This window comes from Zalophus californianus, chromosome 8 (genome assembly GCF_009762305.2).
Source record: "Zalophus californianus isolate mZalCal1 chromosome 8, mZalCal1.pri.v2, whole genome shotgun sequence".
In the NCBI taxonomy this organism is placed as follows: domain Eukaryota; kingdom Metazoa; phylum Chordata; class Mammalia; order Carnivora; family Otariidae; genus Zalophus; species Zalophus californianus.
The window spans coordinates 66,719,106-66,746,788 of NC_045602.1; the positions used below are offsets into that span (position 1 = coordinate 66,719,106).

The following is a 27,683-nucleotide window of genomic DNA, read 5'->3' on the forward strand; positions in this document are numbered from 1 at the left end:
CTGGCCTACTACTGATTCCAGGGGTTTCCAAACGGAAGTTCTGTTTTCAGTTATGAGCCCTTTTTTCATGTACAAGCTCTGAGAAACCTCCAGCCAGGCCTGCTGGTAGGGCAGGGACAGCGGAGGGCTGCAGGGGCCACCCCAGCAGTGGGCTGCAGGCCCATCATCCCACACACTACTGCACACCCATCATCCCACACACTACTGCACACAGGACCCCGCTCTCCATAAAAATATATGCGATAAAATACTGGATTCATTCAATTATTTGAGACTAATACAGACGCCAAGAAACCTGTAATTGATCCAACTAATCCAACCCATAGCATTGGAATGACAATAACTGGCTTTCATTATAAATTACATAGCCTACTAAATTGATGGGAAGGCTCTTCCCAACACAATACATCAAAAGAGTTAAAATTAGGCTTTGGAATCAAAACTGTAATTTACCCAAGGCTTAGGAACAAAAAGACCACTCCCTCCTCCCCCTTGCTATTGTTCTACAGGACTGGGTGTCGAGCAGTGCACTTTACACCTTTAGGATTCCCAGAGTAAGAGGCTGGGGGGCTGGGAGACAGAGGCGACCCGGAATCAAACGCTTGCATACTAACAGGCCTATTAGCGTTGATCCACTGAGCTGCAAAGATAGCTAAAAGGCCAGAAAATGTGTACTCAGTGGGTAGCAGATACCTGACAACCGAGAGCCAAAAGGATGAGAGAGAGAGAGAGAGAGAGAGAAAGGGACTCCAAATGGTGGCTTTTCTAGAGTAGAGTGAGAAACTGTCTCCTTTAAGGAGTGAATGGGGTGCTCGCAGCCAACCAGAGGCTTTGGGGCCGGGCCGTGCGGCGGCCCGTCTTCATTAGGGTCACGTACCATATGGCACAAATAAAATCTCGGAACCCCCGTAGGCACAGCCCCAGGGCAGGCCTGGCCTTCGGGAGGCGGGGGCTTACCTTGTAGTTGCTTGAATCTCCCTTCCAGCTGGTTGTAGTTGTAAGGCACCTGCCCCGTGTAAGCTGGCGACAGCGGCCCTGAGATGCTAGACGTCCTCTGCAATTCCATTATGCCCGGCGTACCGCCCTGGCGGGCTGCGCGGTGGAAATCCCGCTGCGGCCCCCTCCTACCCCCATCCAACACACAGCAGCTTCCGCACGACTTGGCTCCCGGCCCCGGTGAAAAAGGCTGGACCTTAGGCAAGCCCCATTCCGGTCTGGAAGTCCAGCAGGCGGATCTGATAGGAAGTTGGCTGGAGAGTCCACCCTAGCGCGGCCAGGAGTTACCACTCTGGGAATCTAATTCCTTGTTGCTTTCCTTCCTTTTGTGGCTCCCGACTAGAAGCTTGAAATAAATCACCGAGGAGGGGCGGGAGGACGGAGGGAAGGAGGTGCAAATCCTACTTTAAATTTTTTTTTAAATATGGCCAATCCTAAGCATGCCCGGGTCGCCGAGCCCAGGAGCTCGCGGGAGCAGTACACACACCTCCTCTCGGCTGCCCGCGGCGGCCGCCGGTTTGTAATTTAATCAGGAGCCACTCTCCGTGCGCTGGGCGGTGATGTCACCTGATTAGCATAACAGCATTGTAGAGGAAACGCAGGCTGTACCACGAGGAGGGGCGCGGGGGAGGCCGGCCGGCCCGCGGCCCCCCCACCCACAGGCGGCCCCGGCGCGGCCCGTGCCGCCTCCACCGCCCCGGAGACGCCGACCCCCGGGCCCGGCCCAGGACGCGCCCGCCGCGGTGGTACCTTCCCAAACAAAGCTGCTGGAATTACAATCTTTTGTTGAGAGCCTCATGTAACGGAAAAGTCTCCGATTACTATCACACGAAAATAAGGCGGCCGGGGAGGGTGAGGAGCCCCGCAGGTCCCCGGCCGCGCGGCTCACCCATTGCTCTGCGTCTGCGGAGATAACGCGGGCACGGGGGCCGCGCACCTGGGTGCGCGCGGCGTCCCCACTGCGCGGGCGCCAACCACGCGGCGGCCGACCGGCCGGCCACCGTGTAAAAATGAGACAAAGTCACTCTGGGCACTGTGCAGGGCCACAGCGAGGGGAGGTGTAAGTTCAGCGCACAGAAAAATCTCAACAGACTTCTGCGGCCCTCACGAGATATTTAGCGGGAGGTTTGTAACAGTGACCCTGTAAAACGAATTCAATGCTAGATTTACGGGAGCACTGATTTGCAAGGCATTGTGGGAGAAAGGTACACAGGTAAACACCTCAAGGATCTCTGGCCTGAGGAGTTTACGAACGGATGGGGAGATAAAAGAACAGAAATTACCCTCAAATCCTAGTTTGATTTGTAAAATGAAGCTCCTGAACTTTTGGGTTCTTGAAGATATTAAAACATTCCTTAATTTCTCCCACCAATCTCAACCCAAAAAAAAAAAAATCCTCTACAGAGAAAAGAACAGTGATCAAGGTGTATTTTGGGGAAATAACTGACCCTAGTTTTTTCCTCCCACCTTCTCCAACTAACTGTGGGCAGACAACAAATCACAAATTTGGCTTTTCCAACATGGAGCCCTGCAGCATTACTCATTGAGTAAGGTAATTTCATTCCTAAGGGATTCCAATCTGCTCTAAAGAGGTGGGCCTCCACTCCAGGATTACTTTAGTCCCCAGGGCACTTGTAATTCAAGCAACTGCATCCTGTCCCGAGCTAGAGTTAAAACAAACCCAAAGTCTAGCTAGCTGTTCAACTGAGCAACTCCCATTCCTAACATCTACAACAGAGGCTTTTAAATACACCCAGTGTCAATCTTTAGCTTTCTAAAGCCAGGGCCAGGATTGAAGGCATTTCTCACCATCCAGGATGTAGAGTAAGCCCCTTTAACTACCCACAGCTGCAATTCACAATGCTGACAGGAATGTGGCAAAATGTGGGGTTACTGGAAGAAGCAACGGACGAGGATTCTCAAGACCTGAGTTTCTAGTCCTGGCCAAGGCTCTTAATCACCTATGACCTTAGAAGAAACCCTGGATTCTTTCTAAACCTCCCCTGTCAGACAGGGATAATTAATACCTACCTCTACAAGGTCAGTGAGGGAATGATGTGAAAATACCCTGACAACGATCGTTCTATTCAAAATAGGAATGTATTTTTCAAAATACCTCTTACATATTTTCCCCCACATACCACATCAAAGCTACGAAAAGTAGAATGGAGAATTTTCTCAATTAAGATCTTAACAGGCCTATTAAATGCAGTGTATATTAATATTAAATACAGTATATATTGATATTAAAACATACTTCACTACTAAATATGAAGTTTTAAGTCTCTTAAGTGTCCAGCTGTGGGCCAAGACAATGAGACTGCAAAGTGCTTGCCAATTTACAATGCTTTATTTTTAATCTTTAAGCCACTTAGTGAATAGAGTATGAGTCACCATTCTTGGAGTCTCCCTTTCAGCTTCCTCTGGTATGGGGAAGTAGGTGAAATAAGCTTTCTAATTAGCCAGGTTACGTACTAGGTGATGGGGTTAGAGGCTGGGATTAGGACAGCCACACTCAATAGTAAAGAGCAGACTCAGAACAAGCCAGGCAGAGTGAACACATGCCAAGTATTGGAAAGAAAGGTTTTGAGGCTGGAGAAGGGTTTAATAACCGTGCAGGGGCAGGAGGTGAGAAGTGAGAATCTGTTTGCTGTGATGGGGCAGGGGAAGAAGAGGACTCATCTGGCCACCTCCAACTCAGCAGTGGGGAGGAGGTCCAGGAAGGCCAGAGGCACTCATTCTTTAGTCCATTCAGTATTTACTGGACGCCAACTGTGTGCAAGGTACATTGCCCAGTGGAGGATTCAGAGATGACTGGGCGAGTTCCTGGCCAAAGGAGATGGGACAAATATGCAAACAGTCCAACACCAGAGAAACAGATAGGGGCTAAAGGAGGAGAGACACAACTGCCTAGGAAGACAGGCAGAAACAACTCCAGGAGGGACTAGCATTGTGACCAAACCTTGAAACACAGGTAGACTAGCAACAGGCTGGGAAAGGGGGAAGCCTCCTCTCCTGGGGAAGGGTGGTTGGGACGTAAAGGCACCAACTGTACTGTCCCAGGAACAGCACCAGCGAGTGCTACCCTTTGATTGGAGCATGAGGGACTGTCAGGCAGGACGGAAACCCTGAGGGAACTAAGCCTGGGCAGGAAACCACTGGAGACTTTTCAGCCAAAGGAGGATGGGGTCTGGGTTGGGCTCTAGGGAAGAGTAATCTGGCAGTGGTCAGTTAGAATGGGTAGAAAGGAGAGAGACTGAAAGCAGCAAGGTCACTCAAGTGGTTACTGGAGTTCTCCAGGTCAAAGGACTAGTCAGTGTGAGGCAATAGGAACAAAAAGGAACAGACTGATGCAAGAGTTAATCCATAGGACTCTGGTAACCAACTGTATATGGGTGGGAGGTTCAAAGGCTACGGTTGCGGAAGACTCTGGGGTTTTTAGAGCTGGCTGCAGGGTGGAGGGAAGGATTGAACATTTCTTTATGGATACGCTGAATCTGAGTTACCTGCAGCACCAAGGGGCGACAGGTCCAGAAGCAGTCAAGGAGATGGAGGAGGAGCTCAAGGCTGAGGATAGAGTCCCATGCACAGTGAGAGAGACTGTAGTGGGCTTAAACCTGGGAAGGAAGGTAAGAGGCAAGTGGCTGCGTACAGAGCCCTGGGGAAGGCCAGGGTCTGTGAGGAAGAAGAAAAAACAGTGGAGGTACCAAAGAGGTACGGAATGACAATCCAAGAGAAGGAAGAGATACTCGAGGAGGAATGGGCTTAGGATGACATCATGTGTTGCAAAAAGAAGGAACCAGAAGTCAGAGAAGATGTGATCCAGTATGTGAATGAGGAGGTCAGTGGGGGTAATAAAAGCTGAAGTGAGGCTACCGGGAACGAAAGAATGAAGAGCAAAGGGAAGAAGAGCAAGAAAGTAGAGGTGGTGAATAGAAATGAAAGGAGCAAGGGAAGGGGCTCTGGGCCACGTCCAGCTGAGCATATCCTCTGTGCACAGGTCTTAGCCCTGAACTGGCACAGGTAGGAAAAGACCCGTGGGAAAATGGCTTAAAGGTATGGGTGGGGCAGCCAGCCTTAGCCAAGAGAAGGTACCCTTACCTTCAGAGGCAGGAGGGAAAGGACAGGGACATTGTAAGGAAGAAAAGAAATTTAAAGGAATTTACCCAACTCTAACCTAATAAAACAAAAGACCACGGGTCCTACCCACAGTTTATCTGTAGTGCTCTAAGAAGAATATATTTTCTCAAGTGACTAAACCTATGAGGTAGGTATTAGGTCCATTTTGCAGACAAGGCAACTGAGATTCAGAGAGGTACCATGCCTTGCCCCGGGCCCTACAGCTGTTGAATGGAGGAGCCACACCTGGACCCTAGACTGACCAAGGTTAGCCCTGTTTACCCCATGTATTTAGAGCATAATATCAGCTTACAAGATTTTCAGAAAAACCATAAAAAACTGGGTAAGTGGTATCAGGATACCTAAAACCCAAGCAAGCCTCCACAGAAACTTCGGCAACACTTAGTTGGGTCAGGAACAGGCACATTTTCGGCTAATTCACATGGAAGTTGCTACTTTAAAGGTTCTCTTGTTGTGAATGGATTTTGTTTGGTCTTGTTTGGTTGGGTTTTGTTCCTTTCCTCATACTTGGACCTATACACTAAGATCCTATATGATTTAGCATGTTGCATGTGAATGGAAACACTAAGCAATGAGATTAAGCCTGTATTTGTCCCAAGAGGCTTTATGAAGTCTGAGAGATTAAAAAAAAAAAAGAGAGAGAGAGAGAGAGAAAGAAAGAAAAAAGACAACGCTTTCCCTGCATCACAGCAAGCTTGAGAGCATAAACTATGGAGTGTTCATTTCCTGAACATCTAAACATTAGCAAGACTGCGATGCTTCAGAGAGGACTGCCAACGTGCTAAGATGTTATAGCATGTGTACACATTCAAGGACTTGAAAAACCAACCCAAGAGCTGGGAAAGAAGTGATGGGAACAGGGGCGTCTGGGTGGCTCAGTCAGTTAAGCATCTGCCTTTGACTCAGGTCATGATCCCAGGGTCCTGGGATTGAGTCCTGCATCGGGCTCCCTGCTCGGCAGGAAGCCTGCTTCTCCCTCTCTCACCACCCCCTGCTTATGTTCCCTCTCTTGCTGTCTCTGTCAAATAAATAAATAAATAAAATCTTAAAAAAAAAAAAAGTGGTGGGAACAGGGAGGGACAGAACACAATGAGGTTTCACATATAAACTGTTGTGCCAAATTCTCTGCCCTTTCCAGATCTGCCTTTCCTTCATCCGGACAACAGTTGGAGGACCACAGCCCTTTTCTCCTGAGCGTTTCTTTTTAGGAAACCAAAATAATATTACTAAAATGTGTGGCCAGATAGAGAAGCAGGCTCCAAATCATGCCGGTCCATTTATGCTCCCCAGAGCTAAGGCTTACGGGATCTGTCTCACCTCTCCGCCCACCCACCCACCCCCTTCTCCAACCAGCCTCCTGCCCGCTTCTCGAAGTCTTGAATCCTTACCTGTGGGCATTCTTTTTCTGCCTCCCCTCTACCGTATAATGCCCTGAGAGCCTCCCACCCCCTAACTATCTAGTTACTGCTGCCCTTTCTCCCAAAGCCTGCCTCCATTATGTGTATTCTTAAAAACCCATCCCTTATTCAAAGGGAACTGCCCCACGTACCAGGAAGCTCAACCAACTAACCAAGCATATCACCATGAAATCCAGTCAAAACCAGAAAACAGAATTACCTGAAACCTTCTTCCCCTGCCCTCCCGAAAAGGACAATTTTCAACAAGTCCCACCGTCAGAACACATCCCTGACACTAGTGTTTCTGTTCACGGCTAGCTGCCCGCCACCCTTCCAGAACGTCTCCTTTCTCCCCAGTGGCACCGCACACACAGGGCCCACAGCCTGGGCAGCGCGAAGCAGTCAGCAGTGCTTCCTCACGACCACGTGGCTCCTGAAGATCAGGGCCTAGACTGCTTCTCTGCTTACTCCCAGAGCATCACCCACGGAGCATCTGGGTCAGGGTTTAGAAGAAGAAAGGCGCTTAAAGACTGACGTGGAATCTAGGCATCTGGCTCTGCTGCTTTCTAACTCCGTGATTCCCTGAGCCTGAAAAGTTGGCACAACGGGACCAACTTCATAGAGCTGTTGTTATCACTGAGATAAATGCTTAGGAAAGAGAAATGTTGGGAAGATAGCCGCACTGTCTGTGCAGCTATGGTTACTCGTCTTTAAACTCCTCACAGAGAAATTTCAAAAACTAATTCTACCCCCATCTTTGGCCACCAAGGTTGGCCTACTGGTTGGAGGATGTTGCCGGTTTCCTGTGGAATCACTAATCTCAGGCCAGGGACCTGAGCGGGTACCCCTCTGGATCTCTAAACAAGGGCAATTCAAATGGCAAGACCAGTCCTCCAGCTGGGAGATACTCACAAAACCCCATTCTCTTCTGTCACTCACCCCATTTTATACTGGGAAAGGCATATTCAAAATCATATTTCCTAATAAAAATAAAGCAGTAACACCTCAGAGATAACAAGAATACAATATTCACTATGAAACGAGTTACAAAGGGCCTATGTTTTTACAAAGGCCAATGTTTATTTGAGGTGGGGCTAATCAGATTTGAGAGTTCAGGATTTAGAATACCTAGACAAAAAATTAAAGGGAAGACTAAAGGTATTTTTCATCTACAGCAATTGCTCTCTCTATTCCTGAGAGATATGGATTTTTTTCCCCTCTCTCCCATAAACACACATACAAACGCACACCTTCTACAAAATTATCTAGTTACATGGCTGCATCTGAAATACCAGGGCAAATCTAATTCCCATTTATATCTTTTTTTTTCTGCTTCTTGTTCAGCTGGTCACAGCAGAATTGAATACAAAGTACCTGACATCTCTGCTGAGAAGGAGAAACATGGCAAATTACATTCAGTAACAAGTACCCAAGGCCCTGGGGAAGGAATGCAGTTTATTGAATTTTCTACCCGGCCAAACCTTATCCCTGCATTCTTATCACATCTGTTATCTGCCCATGCAAAGCTTCCCTGTATGGGCAAAAGAATGCCCCAGTCCAGAGGCCCCACCTTTGGCAAACAGGTGTTGCTATGCCTGTGAATAGAACACCAGCCAGAGCCAAGACTGGGCTCCTCTGCTAGAGGCTGAGTGGTTCAAAGGAAAAGAACATCTGAGGAATGCAGCTGGGGCCAGGCCTGCTCTTGCCCAGGATGTTTGGTCCTGCTTCCCACCTCCAACATGGAGGGAAAAGGCTGACACACAGAGGTGTTCACAGCCACTGGGCCAGAGTCTTACAAGGAAGCAGACAGGGCAGTGAGAAGATGCCGTTTCCTGGTGGGAAAAAACTGGAAGACAGGAGATACAGATCTACTCTTTGTGAAAACAGGCCTCTGGACCCTGCCCTCAGGTCTTCATACCCATGTTACCTTTTCCAGAAGCTTACCACAGACTGGCTTTAGAAAAGAGCAGATTAAACAGCCCCCCCATCCCCCGCCCCAGGGGGAAGAAGGAAGAGGGAGGGGAGGGATGCAAACCTCATTGTCAAGGCACAGGCCCCATACCTCCCGGGCTCCAGGGAGTCAAGGTCAACCAGTGTACATGTGCTCAGGCCCATCTGGGAGCACAGACCACACTGGAGGGACCTGCAAAGTTATAAGAAGTTATTTCTGCGCAGGCACTTTCAACCTAGCTAGGAAAATAGGTCAGACCAATGGACAGACGGACAGGGACACACGCACACACAGTAGCATGTAACAATGAAGAACAGTGACAGTTACAAAAGTACCGTTCCCAATGGATCAACAACAGCACCTCTCTACTTGGCTGAGATAAAAACAGAGCAGAGCGGCATTTCTCCCACACGAATACTCTGTGGCTATATTGTCTTATCTGGATTCTCATGTGGCTCCTAGCCAAATCCCTGCCAACAAGTGCCACAGCAACAGGAGAGTGTAGGTTACTGTGTTTGTTAATTACGGGTGGGGGGGCGTTACTTCTTCCTCGTTGAAGTGCGGGTCCCGATTACCCAGCTGGAGGGCTATGGAACATGGGGTGCGGCCCCGGCATGTTAAAATGTGAAATATTTTAAGGGTGCAGTCATTTCTTCCTCCTCAGCACCCGAGCTTCTGCCAATCTCTCAATGAGATAACACAGCCTCCTTCCCACACAACTTTGCTAGGCAGCCACTCGCTGGGCACAGGCCCTGAATAATTCATGGTCAGCCCGGTCACTGAGGAGCACCAAGCCCACCAGCTGCCATTAACTGGGAGGCCAGCCCCAGACCTACTATGAAAGAATTACCAACTGTCAACTACCTCTGAGACCTTCTCTGCAGACACCAACCACTCTTCCCACTTTTCTCCTCCCCGTTCCCACCAGATCCAAGTGCAACTTTTCCTCTAGGGAAGACAGATGCCAAGTACTGGTGGCGGGAGGAGAAAGTGATGTCCTCCAACAAAAGCACGGTCAGGGCGTCTCTCCCCCACTCAGGACACTGAGATGACACGGGCGAACGACCGGACACTGTGCCTGACACGACAGACGCTCAATAATGCCAGTCCTCGTCTCCTCCTCCTTGTCCCTCTGCTTCAGCCAAGCTTGAGCCACATCCCACCGCCAGTTGTGGCCCTTCCCATCTCCACACCTCTGCTCCGGCTGCTCCCCTCCTCTGTCGGAGCTCTCTCCACCCTATAAGCCAAGCCCAAGGCAAGGCGTCCCTCCTCCAAGAAGAGTTCCCAGGTTATCCCAGCGGACATGACTACTCCTTCTCAGAAACCCTATACCCGCACCATCAGCCCCCCGCCCCCGCCTGGCACCTCCTGTGCCCTGCCCTAGAGTATTGCTTTTCTTGTGCACCCGTCTTATCAGCCTCATTAAAATAATGGAAAGTGCACCAGTTACGGACTTGAGAGAAGTGGAAAATGGGACTCCAGTCTCAGCTTTTGTCACTGACTGGCCTTGTGACCCTGAGCCAGTCCCCTGGCTTCTCTGATTTTCTCCCTAAAAACCAAGGGATCCGAAATCCAAGAAAACCTCGAAGGTCCTCTGGATATGAGGCTCTTGGAAATACATCACAACCTGTTTTCGGGGAGCTGCAAGTCTCGGATAACCTTCACTCTGCATCCCCCAGCCCAGTATCCTCTACGAAGCAACTGTTCAAAAACGCCTCAGCTGTTCCAGAAGCCTGAACACTGAACAGAAGCGTGAACAGAGCAAAGGCTCTGTGAGGGAGATGGCACCATTCAGAGAACTGCAGGGCCTACTCCACCTTCCATAACACTCCTGGGTCTACGTGTTAATCCTTCACGAAAAGAAGTTGAGAGCTCTAACTCCTCAGGGGTGTCAAGAAGGTCCCTTCCAAAATTTACCCACCTAAGCCAACCATTTCATTTACAGATGAGAGGCATGCCCAGAGACAGAGTAAGTTACCGCAGGCCAGAAATTAGAAAGCAGGCTTTCTGAATTCCTGCTGCCTTTCATTTCTAGGGCAAACCAGGAGCTGAGGACAAAGGAGGTGGCAGGCATTTCTCAGAGCTCTCTGTCAGGGAGGTGGGCCCAGGGCTCAAAATCAGGAAAAGCCCATCTTCATTCCCTCTCCCATTTCACCTTCCAGCTTCCAACACCAAGGTGGAGCCAAGAGGCTCCTACTAAGTGGCAGATGACACTTATTTTCCATGTTCTCTGATGTCCAGCATGTCCCAGCACAGAAAGAATGAAGACCCAAACCCTGGTACTGACGATCCTATCTCACAGACCAACACAGAATCAAATACAGTGTCAGCCCCAGGAAACTCTCAGTTTTCTGCATTGGACTTTTCTTTATAATTCTTAGGATGTTCTGAGGGAAGTTTACTTAGGAGGCATTTTTTTCAAAAAAAAAATCATCTGACAAATGGATTCATTGATTTTAACTAGAATTTTAATGACAGGTAAGGAGTGAAGTGAGCTAAGAGAGAGACTAAGCTCTTTTCTGAAACCTGACATGTTCATCTACAACCGCCTCTCCATATGCCTTTTATTACCATTTCTATCACCCTCTTAATTACCATCTAACCAGGGAAAAACATAAATTGTGACCACGATGGTGCCTTTCTCCACTACACCTTATTTTTATAACATAATAAATGCTTCAGTAAAGAATGTGGAGAAATTGGAATGCTTGTGCACTGCTGGTGGGAATGTAAAATGGTGCAGCTGCTGTGGAAAACGGTATGGAGGCTCCTCAGAAACTTAAAAATAGAAATACATATGATGCAGCAATCCCACTTCTGGGTATATATCCCTCCCCCCCCCCCAAAACCTGAAAGCAGGATCCCAAGGAGATATTTGCACGCCCATGTTCACTGCAGCATTTTTCACAAGAGCGGAGGGGTGCACAACTCAGATGTCCACTGATGGATGAATGGATAAAGAAAAGTGTGGCATAAACACACAACAGAATATTACTCAGCCTTAAAAAAGGCCATCCTATTCCAGGCCACAACATGGATGAACCTGGAGGACGTCATGCTAAGTCATTATGAGGACATCATGAAGTAAGCCAGCCACAGAAAGACAAGTACTATATGATTCCACTTACATGCGGTATCGAGGTAGAACTCAAGGAAACAGAAGGCAGAATGGAGGCTGCCAGGAGCTGAGGAGAGGGGGCCATGAGGGGTGGTTCAGTGGGTACAGAGTTTTGGTTTTCCAAGATGAAGAAGTTCTAGAGATCTGCTACCTAACATTGTAAATATAGTTAACACTACTGAACTGTACACTTAAAAATGGTTAAGATGGTAAATTTTATGTGTTCTCTACAATTGAAAATAATTTTTAAAGAAACCATTTTACTGAAGAGTCAAGGGGAATGCAGTACCAGGTATGGGGACAAGCAGCAGGTCTAAAAGCTATGTGGTCTGTGTGCGTGACTCCGAAGCTCAAACGTTCTCAGAGGCTATCGACCAACACACTGATCCCCCTCCAAGCCCACTCTTCAACCCTTGAGAAAAAAAAATCTTTATGGGGATCATGCCAACTCTCATTTTTATATGTATTTAAAAAAAAAGGCCTAATAAATTAGTTACTGATTTCCAAACTGAATCCAAGCCTCACGTCTGTGCACAGCACTGTGGTAAACTTCATATACCACTTAGCACTAGGATCAGGCCTTAGCATCTCCACAAGTCCAACCTCCATGAAACTGTTCAAAAACGTTCTTTTTCCAGTCAGTATCTCTGAGATTGAGTCCCCAAAGCACAGAAGCAATCAATTGGCAGTTTAGGAATAGTCAGTAGCAAGACATAGTACTTAAACGGGAGTGTGCACATTGACACACTTTGGGTGTGTTTGTGCACACGGGCCCACATGTGCACAGGATCACCTTGGTGCATATTAAATAAACCAGCTGTCCTTACTCCTAAGGTTTTACAATACTCTAGCATCAACTACCCTGCAATACTTATATTTGCCCACCCAGCTAAAGAATACTGATGTCCTGTCAGTGTGGGCACATAGTTTTCTGTCAAGAATAATTTTAGTGTAGGGGTGCCTGGCTGGCTCAGTTAGTGGAGCATGTGACTCCTGATCTCAGGGTTGTGAATTTGAGCCCCATATTACAGGTGGAGATTACTTAATAAATAAAAGTTTAAAAAAAGGGAAGAGTTTTAGTGTAATAAGGGCTTATGAAGCAACAGACCAAGGTTCTTACTGATCAAAATGTCCTTGTATCCTGACTATTAGACGATGAAAGGGCAAATGGCAAAAATCATTACACATGAAAGGGGTCTGTAATTTGAAGCGATTCTAATCAAAGATCTGGTAACACTCTATAAGAATCTGCACTTCTGACTCATCAAACATAAAAAGGTAACAAAAACTTCACGAGCGCCTAGGGCTTGAGTCTGAGTCACACACCATTTCTTATTTCCTGGAGAAGGACAAAGGTGGCTATCATCCTTACTTACGCCCATGCACAGTTTGCTTCTCACTGCATACACAGAAACCACCAGGAAAAGAGGCCCAAACTCACCTTGGTAACAAGAGGATGTTAGCCCGCTAACTGCCCAGGAGCTTACACACAATCTCAGAGGTGTAAGAGACCTTGGGATCTAACCAGCCTGCCCCCTCATTCTACAAATGGGGGAACTGAGGCTGGGAGTTGGAGGATTTCTCTCATGTCTCCACTAGCCAGGCCCAGCGGCGCTCAGATGTCCTAGCTGCAATAACAGTACCCACAATGGCCTGCTGTCTGAAGCCACTTCCTATAAATACCATAAAAAAGCTCCACGACCCAGGGCCGCCTGGCTGACTCAGTTGGGAGCACACGCGATTCTTGATTTTAGTGTTGTGAGTTCAAGTCCCACACAGGGTGTAGAGCTTATTTTAAATGAACATTCAAATGAACAAACAAAATTTTTTTGAAACTCTGTGACCTAAAAAAAAAGTCTTCCCGGGACGCCTGGGTGGCTTAGTCGGGTAAGCGTCTGCCTTCGCTCAGGTCATGATCCCAGGGTCCTGGGATCGAGTCACACATCAGGCTCCCTGCTCAGCGGGGAGTCTGCTTCTCCCTCTCCCTCTGCCTGCCGCTCACCCTGCTTGTGTGCTTGCTTTCTCTCTCTCTCTCTCTCTCTCTCTCTCTCTCTGACAAATAAATAAATAAAATCTTAAAAAAAAAAAGTTTTCCCTAGATAGTAGGCATGTTACATAACGTGCCCAGCTAATGTCTATCACTTGGTAGGGTCTTTGGATACCTTCATTTATTTAATTTTATCCTTCCTAAAAATGAAAAAACACTTGTTTTTTACCCACCAACAGTCATATCTAGGATTAAGTGTGTCTTTCCATATAAGACAATTCATTCTGTATCTTTTTAATATACTATTTGACACAGATAAATGGCCTTATTTTTTTATAGATAGGTCACTTAGGCCTCCCTTTTTAAACTGGTCACATTTCGCTTGTGCTTGACCCAAACAAAAAGAAAAAAACTCTGTAAAATATCAGATTCTTAACTCTGCTTTCCTGTTAAGTACAGGTAATGTGTGTCCTATTGGGAAAAGTTTTAAAATAAGCTCAATCAGCACTGATGTCACAAATGAGTGTTCATTACTTAAAACCGAAACACAAAAAACTATGCTCTTAATTTCTGTTCCTCCAACCATTTTCATCTTTTGAGTTTACTCAAGGGGCCTCAGTCTTACTCGTGACTCTCTAATATGGAATAACTGTAGGGAGAGAGGTACAAGGTATTTCCCCCAATGAATTAAAGGGCATTCAGAGACCTACAAATACCTATTCGAAGGAGAGCAACTTCCAGTAGAGTTAGAAAAGGCAGGCCAAAGATAGGTATCAGAGGCTTTCAATTACCGCCGTGGACCACAGGAGCCTCTGATTTATATTAGCACTAAAGCAGGCAGGCTGGGGCAAATAACCCAGTTCGGAAAACCTCAGATTGAAATCTGTAAAATGGGGGCTAATGCCCCCTACTAAAGACTGTTAATATTATAGTAATATTTTTATAATCTTCTCCAAGATGAAAGTGACACACAAATTTTAAGTATTATAAATAATCCCACTGGAAATCTAGTAATATTTCTTCTTTATTATCCCCTGATACCAAGCTACAGCTGTCTCAACAAGGAGGAACATGCAGGAAAGCTAAATAACCCCCACGAAGGACCAGCCCTCTTCCAGTCAGAGCCAGCCTGTTCAACTGGGATTTTCTGTGCTAAGCATGTCTCTCTTCCTCCAAGGAACACAGGTCTCTCACTCCTATCCCGGTCTCTCTCTCTCCCTCCCATCTTGGCTATTTGCAGGGGGAGGGTGGGGTGGGGAGTAACTTCTTAACCTCCGCTCCAAGAAAAGTTTTTAAATATTTTTACTGCACTTGCCCCCTGAATCATTCTCTCAGTAAATGTTTAGAGTTGTGATCATTTTAATGAGCATGGAGTATAAACATAAAACAGGTCAATGTAAGAGAAGATGCAAATGGGCAGAACATAACAGGTTTTGTTTTTTTTTTTTAATTAAGAAAATGGAAGTCTTTTTCAGTGCTTTTCCGGCCCCCCAGAAGGCCTGAGGGTCACACATGCCCTATAAAAACCACAGCGATCAGCCACAGGTCACCACTGTCTTTAGGCCACCAGAACATGTGCCCTTTGAATGTTCCTGCTTTCCCCCCCTCGACTTCTCCTCTTCCACCTTGCATTAATATAATCTTTCTCAGTATGGAAGGCCTCCTTGCAGGAGGAGAGAAGAACCCTCTCTTCAGAAGGTTTCTTTTCTTTTTTCTTTTTTTTTAGGGAGAGCAAGCCAATGCAAGAGGGGCAGAGGGTAAGAGAGAATCCCAAGCAGTTTCCAATGCTCAGCAGTGTGGAGCCAGATGTCGGGTCTGATCTCACGACCCTGAGATCATAACCTGAGCTGAAATCAAGAGTCTTAGATGCTTACCTGACTGAGCCACCCAGGTGCCCCCAGAAGGTTTATTCTCGAAATGAAATGTTGTAACGAACACCTCACACACATGCCTACTGCGTACAGACATGGAGCTCGGTGCCTTCCACATTATTGGAAGATCTCTCAACAATTCCACCGGGTGGACTTTATGACTCTCATCCTATAGAACTTGCTCACCACTTTATAGCTGGTAAGTGGTAGCACAGGGATTTAATCTTGGACCCCAGGCCTCTAAAGCCGTTCTTCCTTTCTCAGCATCAGCCCTGAGATGGACAGTCATGGATGGCTGAATGCAGACCCCTGCAACACTGGGTGCTCAGGCCCTAGGGAGACTGCAAACATGCATCCAGAGAGGCAGCCTGAGAGAGCTTTGGGGCCCATACAGTTTCCAAATGCTGGAGAGGATGCAGACTAGTATGAGCTCAGGAAAACGTGATATAATCCTGAAAATTAGAGGCCACGTGATAGAGAAAAAAAAACCCCAAAAACCCAACAGCGGCCTGCTTTGCAGATTCATGACCAATATACCCAACACAACCCTCATCTACCCCAAGTATCTGGCAACCAAAAGAAAAACCTGGCAAGAGGCTTTTATTTACATAACCAAAACCAAACTCATGCTCCTCCCTCCTCCTGTTCCTGAGCTCCACAGCCCACTGGAGAGCAAATTCCCGGGATTCCACCTCAACAGTTAACGTCCTTGCTCTCTCAAGCCCTTTGCCATTGCCCCAGTTTCAGGGCCTCTTCCTGTCTCTTCCCTGGACAAACATGTCTCCTAATAGGGCTCCCCCGACACAGAAGTCCAGTGCTGTCAGCGGTTCTCAGGTTAAGTCACCAGGGGCTTCAGGACCCCTGGGGGTAGAAATCTAGGGGAGACCACTCAGTTTCATTCAGGTTGGTTCCAAATTTGCCATTTAACATAGTGAGGTAAGAAATTAAATTCCATTTGAAAATACAAATTCTCCTGAGCTAAATGTTGAAAACCAGTGGCCGAAAGGATAAAAGCTGAACTCCTCGGCATGGCATTCAAGGCCCTCCTTGTCTGCACGTCAAGTTTTACCTTGAGCTCCTTCTGCACTTCTGCACACGGTTCCCTGACAGAGCCAGGCACCATCACGCCATTCATGGCACCATTTGCTCAGCTTAAGACTCCCTTCCATCTACTGACACTGCCTCTCCTGTGAGAAGTGAGACTCTTCTCTGCTGACCACAGACTTGTGTCCACTTCATCACCTATCTCTGTATTTTTTTTTAAGATTTTATTTATTTATTTGCCAGAGAGAGAGAGAGCATGAGCACAAGCAGGGGGAGGGGCAGGCAGAGGGAGAAGCAAGCTCCCCGCTGAGCAAGGAGCCTGATTAGGGGCTCGATTCCAGGACCCTGCGATCATGACCTAAGCCGAAGGCAGACGCTTAACCGACTGAGCCACCACCCAGGTGCCCCCTATCTCTGTATTGCTACTATTAATCACAGTACCTGGTAGGTGCTCAATAAAATTTCACTTAGTCATTCACTAATAATGAATGAAACAAAAAATCAAATACCACCTTACTCATTTAATAATCATGATTCACACAATTTAAAAACAGAGAGGCCACTTTGATGTCCTTTAAATGCACCTGCTACCACAGGGTTTCCTGTTAAAAACTCTAATTAGTAGATCAATAGTAGCATTTTGAAAAAAATGGGAGAGAATACAAAACATCATAGCATCTCATGAATTCAAGTTCGGCATTACATTGTGGGACTTAAATGTGGGTGAACACACAAACATACCCATATACATCAATTTTTGTGTGTACTGATTACCGATATTCTGCTCAAATTTTTTTTCTGTCACAATCTTAAGTCAGTTATAGACTGGATCAACATGATCAGTCTAAAGTCTTCTGTTCAGTTTAAAAAACACAGAAACTTCATCCTCTATGATAAAATTCAGTTCAGACAATAAAGGTGTTAGATGTGCCAATTAAAATGGCTCCCTGAATGTGGGGGGGCTCTCAAAAAAAAAAAACCCCTCATGTGGGCACACCTGAAGATTATACCTGATTAAATGCACAAAGCAAGGTGCACCAGCACACCTGTTAATTCAGTGCTGTGGGTTTTGGGTTTCGAATTAGTATCAAGTATATCCTCCAGCCTTGCCTCCTCTCCATCCTGCATTTCTCAAGGCAGTCTTGAATACCTCTACATTATTTACAAGCATCCCTACTAACACTAGCCTTCCTTCAAATGCTTGGATGCAACCCAAGGATGGTGTGTTTAGGGGCTCAGGGAAGAAGCCGGAAGAACACACTAATGCTCTGCAGAGCGACCAATTCTGGGCATCAAGTTTTGTGTTTTCATCATAGGGACATATAAAGGGCTAACTGATTTGGTCTGTAAGCTAATTTCTCCAAAATCAGCTTTAGGAATGTCAACCCATGGAACTGTCAAACCCATCTCAAAAAAGGTAAAAATTGACCATGGACCAAGCAAAAATGACACACTGCCAGTCCCATGGACCTAGAAAGGTGCTGGATAGCTTTTGTTGTTGTTAACCAAAGAAGAAAAGGTTTAAATTAAACACCAGTTAAAACAACGACAATAGCACTCTAGTCCACGTGTAGCCTAGTCTGAGGGACAGATGAATGGCCTTTGGCCGTCATAGTGAAATAGAAGTAGTCTAGGAACCATAAACTACAATTATAGCATTCCATCCCCTGTCATGTTTGGCCACCACAGTCACCAAATTCCCTATGTCCTTAAAGTCACAATACATTATTCCAGGAGGACAACTGTGGCCAGCATTTACAAATCTGTACAGAACCATTAAATCATCAAACTCCAACTGTTGGCACCCACTCGAGGCTAACTGACACACGGGGAAACACAGGCAAACTTCAGGCCAACCTAGGAGTGTGCGCCTCTTTAGAGATGCCCCCATCAAGCACCTTCAGTATCCTGAAACATGGAAGGTAAAGAGATAGAGAGCTTTTGAGAGAGGTCCAGAAACACTGCAAAGATGTGAGGAAGGAGTGGACAAATAAATCTTTAGCTCTCTTTTGGGCAAAAAAGTATAAAACCCTGGGGGCAGACACGTGAAGCAACATAAAAGGAAGCAGGGCCCACTCGGAGAGCATCATGTGAAAGATATCTGATCCTCTGTGTAATGGTTTGTACCAGCTTAAAAATAATGCCCCAAACTTCCAAAAGCATCTCTATAAGTTAATACTGTAGCAGAGAGATGAGATCCTGCAAGAATGAAACTCTTAAGACAAATACTCTCTGGTGAGAGAAAGATTAAACTCCAGATTCTAATTATCAACTGGCCCTGCTTCTGCTTATTGCTAGGAAAAAAAAAAAAAAAGGTGTTTCAATAATATGCGTGGAAAGTATCTCAAAAGATATGCGTCAGATTTTTAAAAGGGATTATCTCTTACATTTTAATGTAAAATTCTTAAAGAACTAACTCTTTGATGGGTATCACAGAAATTAGGGGCAAATTTTCCCCAGAGGAAGTGGGAACTTGGTAGCTCTGACCATGAATGGGCTCTTCAATCAGACAAGTAAAAGGACCTAACTGCATTTTGATTTCTATGATGCACTGTAGGAAATGTTGAAAGAAGTATTATTCAGTCACGATCTCAAGGGGTTTACTGATCAGCTGGAGAGAGAATATGGATACACCCACCTTGAGGACACACATGAAACTAATATGACTCAGGGGGTAGGATACAACAGCCAAAGAAATTTCTTGAAGAGCTCAGTGTGAACCACACAGGAGATGGCTTCATGGAGGAGCTGGGGCTCAGGCTGGAGACAGTGGAGAGGCTTGGGTTTCCCCTAAGGCCTACAGGGCGATCCAATAGGTAACAGGGAATGCAGGGAGGGCAGGGGACTGGCAAATGGCCTGGCATCTCTCTGATGCTGTTAAGATGCCTATGGACACAATCATGCGGCTAGTAAAGCAATTTCACATAGGTGCTCAAGAAATCTAAGGAGTCTGCAGAAATTTAAACCTGTATGGCAAAATTTTTCTCAGCCTCACCCAATTAACATGTGTCCATCACCCAATTATGTCACTACCTTAGGGCTCTGAAAATTCACAGGTTTGCAGGAAAGAGGTCAAAACTCACGCTTAGCAAATTCCCTTGAAGATTACCCCAATGAGAATTAAGGAAGAAGAACTGTGGAAAGGGGACATGTTTTTCTTTTTCTTTTTTAAAGATTTTATTTATTTATTTATTTGAGAGAGAGAGAGATAGCACGAGAAGGGGGAGCTGCAGAGGGAGAGGCAGGCTCCCGCTGAGCAAGGAGCCCAATGTGAGGCTCGATCCAGGACCCTGGGATCATGACCTGAGCCAAAGGCAGACGTTTAACCGACTGAGTCACCCAGATGCCCTGGGACATGTCTTTCAACCAGAGAATGAAGAGGCTAAGATTTAGGTTTTGGGGAAGCATCACAACACTTTTATGTAATCCTGTCACATTCACTGCTTATTTTATACACACAATCTATTTCCCCGAAATAGATTAAATGTGGGTAAGGAGCATGCTAATATGGTGTTTACATTGTTGTAATGCTTAAAAATCTGGAATGATGCTCTGTTACTGGCCACCTGTCATACTCTAAGAATGGTGCTGATCCTTGAGGCCTCAAGAAAACAGAATGGGACAGCCTGTTTCCAAGTAACAAAATTATCAAATTCTAAGTTAACAACTTAGGTGCAAACAAAGCATCTTCTTAGAGGCATGTTCAAAAGACTGAAATGCTAATGTTCATTTCTCTTTGTGAACTTTATTGTTTCAAACACCTTAAAGGAAGCTGCACATTATTGGTTGCTTAAAAAAAAAAAAAGATTTTATTTATTTATTTGAGAGAGAGACCCTGCACAAGTGGGGGGGAGGGGCAGAGGCAGAGGGAGAAGCAGGCTCCCCACTAAGCAGGGAGCTCAACACTGCGCTCGATCCCAGGACTCCAGGATCATGACCTGAGCAGAAGGCAGGCTTAACCAACTGAATCACCCAGGTGCCCCTGCTTTTTTTGTTTCTTTAAGAAAGCAATCAGACAATAGCAAATGTCACCTTATCATTTTATAATGGTTTTATTTCTGAATCAAGAATATCAATCTATCTGAAAATGTGCATTTTTGTTACTTACTGTCATCTGCCCAGCACTCGCCTCCTTTTTCAGACACAGGTCCATTACTGCAGAGAGAGCTGCCACGCTCTTACATCCCTCCACACCCTGCACCACAGTTCACTGGTCAGGAGTGGCCCCCTGACCAAAGCCTAATAAACCAGCCTCCCTATCAAACCCCCTCCAGCCATGTTTCCAACTGTGACTAGAAGAATGGGGAGAGTGGTGGATAGTGACATCCAGGGGCAGACAGCAATCATCTTTCAGTCACCTGGAAGACCACCTCCAAGGGGAGAGACAGAAGCTAAAAACAAGAGACTGAGAGATGGAAAGCCTTAATTTCTGTGGTTCCAGGGCCTGTCTACACCCTGCCTTTCCCTCGGATTAGCTGTTTAACTCTTCCTTTGATCATGCAAAATGCCCCAGTATCATTCTCCAAAAGTCCCAATATAAAGTACAGTCTTCCACCACACCACAGTTCTGCATTAGAAATGCCAACCACAGCCTCTAACTGTCAGCCAAATGCCCTCTATGTTGTAGATCGACAGGGCTGGTGTGTTTTGTACAAATGGCTTGCTGCTCTTCACCTGTACTGTGGATACCACTACTACTACTTTTTCTTCGTTTTTGAGAGTGGGGGGGAGAGAGAGTGAGAGAGAAGGGGAGCGAGAGAGAAAATCCTAAGCAGGCTCCATGGCCAGCACAGAGCCCGACACAAGGCTCCATCCCATGACCCCAAGATCATGACCCAAGCTGAAATCAAGAGTTAGACACTCGGGCGCCTGGGTGGCTCAGTCGTTAAGCGTCTGCCTTTGGCTCAGGTCATGATCCCAGGGTCCTGGGATCGAGTCCCGCATCGGGCTCCCTCCTCGGGGGGAAGCCTGCTTCTCCCTCTGCCACTCCTGCTGCTTGTGTTCCTGCTCACGCTACCTCTGTTTCTGTCAAATGAATAAATAAAACCTTAAAAAAAAAAAAAAAGAGTTAGACACTCAGCCGAATGAGCCACTCAGGCACCCTGTGGATACCTCTTCTAAAAATAATCATTTGTAGGGGTCCCTGGCTGGCTCAGTCTATAGAGCATATGACTCTAGATCTCAGGGTGGTGAGTCTGAGTCCCACGCTGGGTGTGGAGTTTATTTAAAATGTAAATAAGTAAATGATTAAATGTGTGTACGTATGTAATCATTTCTAAGTATCCAGGTGGTCACAGCCTGGAATAAAAAGATCATGTGGGCCAATCCGAGCCCCATCTCTGTATTCAACCTCATAGAGATGTGAACTAGAGAAAACCAGGACATTTAGCAAGTCCTCTGGCAATGCGGTCCAAAGAGAAAAGACTGGCAAGAGGTAGAGCTGGAACTAAGTACACCAAAGCCATGTGTGAGCTGAGTGAGGAGGCGGCAGATACCATTACTATGCACAGGCCCCAGCGAAGGAGGCACACAGCCCATGTGAAAGATGAAGCATGTCTCCAGCCCCACAGTGGCCGCAGTCACCGACGGATTTCTAGGTCTCGTCAGCCTGCAATTTTGCACTAGCCCTCCCCCAACGCCTCCCTTACTCCACCAAAGACACAGCCTTTTTTATTCAGATAATTCAAGTGGATTTCTGTTCCTGACAACCAGAAAGAACTAACCAAAAATAACTTTGAATGCAGGATTCTTCTGGGAGAAGCCAAAGAGCAGACACAGACCAAATGCTTGTTACCTTGTTGCCCAGATCCCTCCTAGTCGATTAGTATTTAATGGGAGCATGTCAAAACTGACAAATATACAGTGTAATAACCAAAACCATCTTCTCTTATCAACTTAGTGTCAAAAATCAAAATGTAATTTAAGAAACTAACATCTAGGCATCAATCCCTCTACAAATCAGAAAACTAAATTGAATGGTATCACTGAAGATGGTAGTTAAATAAGTCCTTAGCTCTCTGAACTGCATTAATATAAAACCTACTTTTTTGACACTTTGTTTTTTCTTATCATGTGACATGTTTTATTTTTAAAGTGTAGAGAACTTTACAAATGTCCTGTATGTAAATTGTACTTTCTCTATCTTCCTATGATGGTACATGTTCACAGGTCTACTTTAGTAGAAACTGGCAAAGGAGTTAAACTATGTAAGTGAATTTAATAAAGGCAACAAATAATGACCACATGAGACACCGAACAACGAAATGGAAAAACTTCCTAAGTCCACAGTACTTTCAGATACCTACAATGGATCTGCCATCTGTTTCCAGGAACTGCCAGATAAAAAAAGTATTATGATGTTGGTAGCTTTCATAGAATTTTCCTGTTCTTTCTCACGTTCTACCACAATTATTTATATAAGAGAGCTGAGGGAGAAATGAGGTACTGATGCATGTTGTAACATAGATGAACCTTGAAAATATTTTAAGTAAAAGAAACCCAGTCATGAAAGGCCACATAGTGCTTGATTCCCTTAAGCAAATCCATAGTCAGAAAGTAGAGTAGTGGTTGCCTGGAGCGAGGGGGAGTGGGAAAATGGGAAGTGACTGCTAATGTGTATGGGATTTCTTTCTGGGGTGATAACAATGTTCTGGAATTAGTGGTGACTGTTGCACAGCCCTGTGAGTAGATGAAAAACCACTGAAGTGTATACTTGACAGAGGCAAATTTTATGATATGTAAATTATATCTCAATAAAGCTGATATTTTAAGAGTCAGACAGATGGGAATGGGGCACATTGGCAGAGAGAGCCAGGAAAAGCCTAGGAGAAGAGAAAAATTTTGTTTTTCCTCTTGCTTACCCAGGCAGTCCCCAACAAGAAATAGGTTATACTCCCTAACAAGTTCATTCACAAATTAACCATAAAATGTATGGGATTTTCTCATAGAAATGGTGATTGGAATTCCTTAAAAGTAAGAGGCTAACTTAAGGAAAAGTATTCTGGTGGGGTGGGAAAAGGAGGTCGGGCAAAGGCTAAGGGTGGAGGAAGAGAAGACTAAGGGAGTGAGGATCAAGGGCAGTCCTGCCAGGTGGCTGAGAAATGAGAATGGGGCTCTAGAAGACAGGGCTGGGTTAGGAAGGGGGAATGGTGGTGGTTAAGTGGTGTAGTGAAAGAGAGGAAGCGTTGGCCGTGCTCCCGCCGGGGCCATTCACCTCAGACACTCCCGGATGTCAGCACTGCTAAGGGGAGCACAGAATGTGAAGGGTATAAGGGACAGCAGCAGGAACCCAAGCTGATTTCCAGAGTGGGGAGGGGTCATCTCTAGCAGTCAGAGGAAAGGGAGGGAAAGAAAACCTGAGGGAACTGTACCCAAACAAGAAAGAAACCATTCCTGCATTCCTCTGGTCAGGAAACGACTGAAGCCACGTGTACACACTGAATAAATTGAAGGTATAACCTGGAATGACATGTAATGACCTAAGCAGACTTTCTCCTCAATAGTTTCCATGAACCTCTTTGGGATGAAATGCTCTTTCAGATTCAGATTTCACAAATAATGGGTGGTATATTTACTGTGCACTAAGGACCATGCCTCTCTCTCAAATAATCCCAAATAATGCAAAAATTTAGGGAAACAGCTTCAAGAGTGGATGAGGAAAATAATGGATAGCTGTTAAAGCCCTGTTAATCCTGACTATAAAAACACATTCCCTCATACGAGAAAGCCTTTCCCTTGGGCCAGAGAAGTGTTCCATCCGAACAGGGCAGGTGGGTGTGCAAATAAGAAAAGCTCTCGATTAATTTTAGAGGAATGAGTCCAAGCTTGAGAAGCCAAAAGGAGACTTTCTATTTTAATGAGAGGGGTCCTCAGGGATCTGCAGCCTGGCCTCTTCGGTTTTGCGGCGATGGAAACAAAGCAGCCGTGCCCAGGTTCAAGGCCCCGTTGCTCCCCAAGTTCCAATGATCTTCACACGACTCCATCCATCCTCTTCAAATGACTGCCGTTCTCCCTCGTGACCACGACTTGCCTCTAAATTACTAGAGCACTAACTGCCTATACCACCTTGCTGGCACTTGCATACAAGTGCAACTTGCATACAAGTTTAGTTCATGTTTCATGTAAATAGGTTTTATCTTCCCAATGAGACAATTCTAGACCAAGTTTTACAGATCTCTTTATATATCCAATAGCACGCTGGCTTTGAACTCTCACTAGAAAGAAGTCAAATATTTTATATGTCTATATGTCATACATATATATTTGTATATATATTTTATTCATATATATTATTCATATTATAATATTCATTCTATATATCATATATTTGTATATATTTTATATATATATATTTTTTTTATTCATTTTGGCAGGAGCAGTGGATTGTGAATTAACAGTCTAAACCTGGAAGGTTTCTAAGTAAAGCCATCATATTATAGGAGACCACAAAAAATATAAAGCCAATATCTAAACCATCTCATTAAAAACTCATGATTGTAGGTAGAAAAGACATTAAGATATCTCTAGAAAAAGGTAAACTTAAAAATCTTTTAAGGTTTTAAAAGTAGGTTTTCCTCTGTCCAAGTGCAGGTCTATCTATTCTGGAATTAAGTAAACAATCAAAGTACATAACTTTAATGATAGCTTGAAATTTGCAGTCACTTGGGAGAAAGTGATGGCAAGTTCTGCTCTAATTCTCAGTGTACAGAATCCAGCTCTTTTCCGCCTGAGGAAACCCTGTACCTGAATTTTTTTTATCTATCACTGCAGAATTTTCTTTAGGATATACTTTTCAAGTTTCCCTACTAATTTTAATGCGCACTCTAATTTAGGCCCAGAGAAATGTTCTGCCCTCCTGGAGATTACAAATGGTAAGGCCTCAACGGTGACAGGGGTTGGGGTGGTCTCAATCACCGTTGGGACCAGGAGGATCCACCCACACAGCGGCTGGAACGAGGCCTGGGATTAGAGAAAGGATGTGCTCTTCCTGCCAGGAGACAGCCCTATACTCAGTTTGGGCGGAACATGAAGGCTTCTTAGGTGTCGAGATATCAAAATATAAAGTGTGACCTACTTACTGGGAGAAAGAGCAGACTACCATTTTAAAGAAGAGATAAAAAGTTGATTTTCACTTTGGGGAGAAATACTCAGAGGTAAGAAGATACAAATATAAGTGAGACTACTAAGGCCATGTCCCAGGAAAGTGTTTCTCAAATATGCATTAAAAATGTGGACTACTGGGCTCCCTCCTCCATTAGTGAATCTCAACTTACGGGGGCTCTTGAATTATGCATTTTTAAACAAGTGTGCTGTTCAGTCTTCTGCATCCAAAAACAGTGCTTGAGAGCAGTGCCAAATTTTCAGCTGAAAGAGCAGAGTGCAGATGTGTTGCAGGATCTAACTGTTGCTACCTTGCATCCACTGAAAAGTTGTACTGGAAAGCACAAAAAGGAGAAGTATTCATTTTTTTTTTTTAAAGGAAAGATTTTTTTTTTTAAAGATTTTATTTATTTATTTGAGAGAGAGAGAGAGAGAATGAGAGAGAGAGAGCACATGAGAAGGGGGAGGGTCAGAGGGAGAAGCAGACTCCCTGCCGAGCAGGGAGCCCGATGCGGGACTCGATCCAGGGACTCCAGGATCATGACCTGAGCCGAAGGCAGTCGCTTAACCAACTGAGCCACCCAGGCGCCCAGAAGTATTCATTTTTACAATAACAATTCAACTGATACATTATTCCTGATCAGAATTTAAATTCACATTTAGCCAAGTGGCCAACCACTTACTGCTTTACAAATATACCCTAGACTAAATACTTGATGGTATTTTAAAGCTCACATTTGTTTGGCAGGATCTATAAGGTTTTAGCCAATAAAAGTGTCCGTGTGAAGGCACTCCAGTTGCATCATCCAAATCAGTAGCCATCGGCCACACGTGACTACTGACCATAAGAAATGTGGCTAGTAAAATATATATTGGATTTCAAAGACTTAGTAGAAAAAAAATGTAAACTATCTAATTTCTTATACTGATTGCACATTGATATAATATTTTGGATGATTTGATTAGCTGAAATATCTTACTTAGAAAGTTAAAAATCATACGTGGTTGGTATTACATTTCTTTTAGGCAATACTGCTCTAAATATTTAAAGCATATCAGCGGTTTAGCTGATTAAAATGCTCCACCAAAATTCTTGGTCATTCAAATGACTATGTTTAAAGAGAGTCTGGCCTATACATATAATAACTAATAACACATACTTTATGGATGTGATGTAAAGGATACAATTAGATGCCTTCAGCTCATTTTTCTATGGCTATCAGCTGTCCTTGATTCTGTCTGCACTAACCATGTAAGCTCAAGGTCAGTTCCTTTTGCTAAGTCCATAGTTTAGCAGAAAGGCTCTTATGCATAATTTTAGCTCATAAATGTTGATGAGTGACATCTCCCAAAGGAATTTCATTTTTAATTTCTTTTTTCAATACTTATTTATACACAGGCTTTTTCCTACCACTTTTCTATGTCATGATTTTGGGGGGAAAAATTAAAACTTCTAAATGTGATATTAGATGTTAAGATGTTTTTATGCCTTGTTTTCCTCATTACAAAATAGTTCAGATTTTACTTCAGGAAAAAAATTCAGTTAAGTAAAAAGGAAAGTCACTCAGAAATAAACACTATTTTGGTGTATATCCTCCCAATTTTTAAAATTCACTGTTTATGAGTGTTGATACAAAGATTAATTCTAATTACATTATCTTTTTTTTTTTTTTGAGAGAAAGAGTGTGTGCTGGGGGTGTGGGGGAGGAGGAACAGAGGGAAAGGGAGAAAGAGAATCTTAAGCAGGCTCCACACCCAGCGCGGAGCCCCATGGAGGAGGGGGCCTCAATCTCATGACCCTGAGATTATGACCCGAGCTGAAATCCAAGAGTAGGAAGCTCAACCGACTGAGCCACCCAGGCGCCCCAACTTTATCAATATTTTCAAGTGAAATGTTGTACTTTTTAAAGGATTTGTGTTGATTGTACAAAATATAACCTCCAACCATAAACACTTATCGCTTGTAAAAAGAAAACATTTACCTTTTACATTTCTTTAAAAGATTAAGTTTTACATTTTTATTTCAAATAAAACGCTGCTTTGCAAAAAGCCCCACTTATTTTGAATCACTTTCTTCACC

At 44.9% G+C, this 27,683-nt stretch overlaps 1 protein-coding gene across 5 annotated transcripts in view; it reads right to left on the bottom strand.

Moving 5' to 3' along the window:
• SPTBN1 (spectrin beta, non-erythrocytic 1) overlaps positions 1-27,683 on the bottom strand; it is a 192,669-nt gene that overhangs the window by 107,168 nt on the left and 57,818 nt on the right. Inside the window, exon 1 of one of the 5 annotated variants that reach the window (XM_027622170.2) lies at positions 958-1,579. The exons of 3 other annotated variants lie outside the window; for them this stretch is intronic. In XM_027622170.2, the coding sequence (XP_027477971.1) occupies positions 958-1,066 (109 nt within the window). In that variant the 5' untranslated portion in view covers positions 1,067-1,579. Of the gene's footprint in view, positions 1-957; positions 1,580-27,683 lie in introns of those variants that run through there. One more of the 5 variants, XM_027622171.2, reaches the window with a different exon arrangement.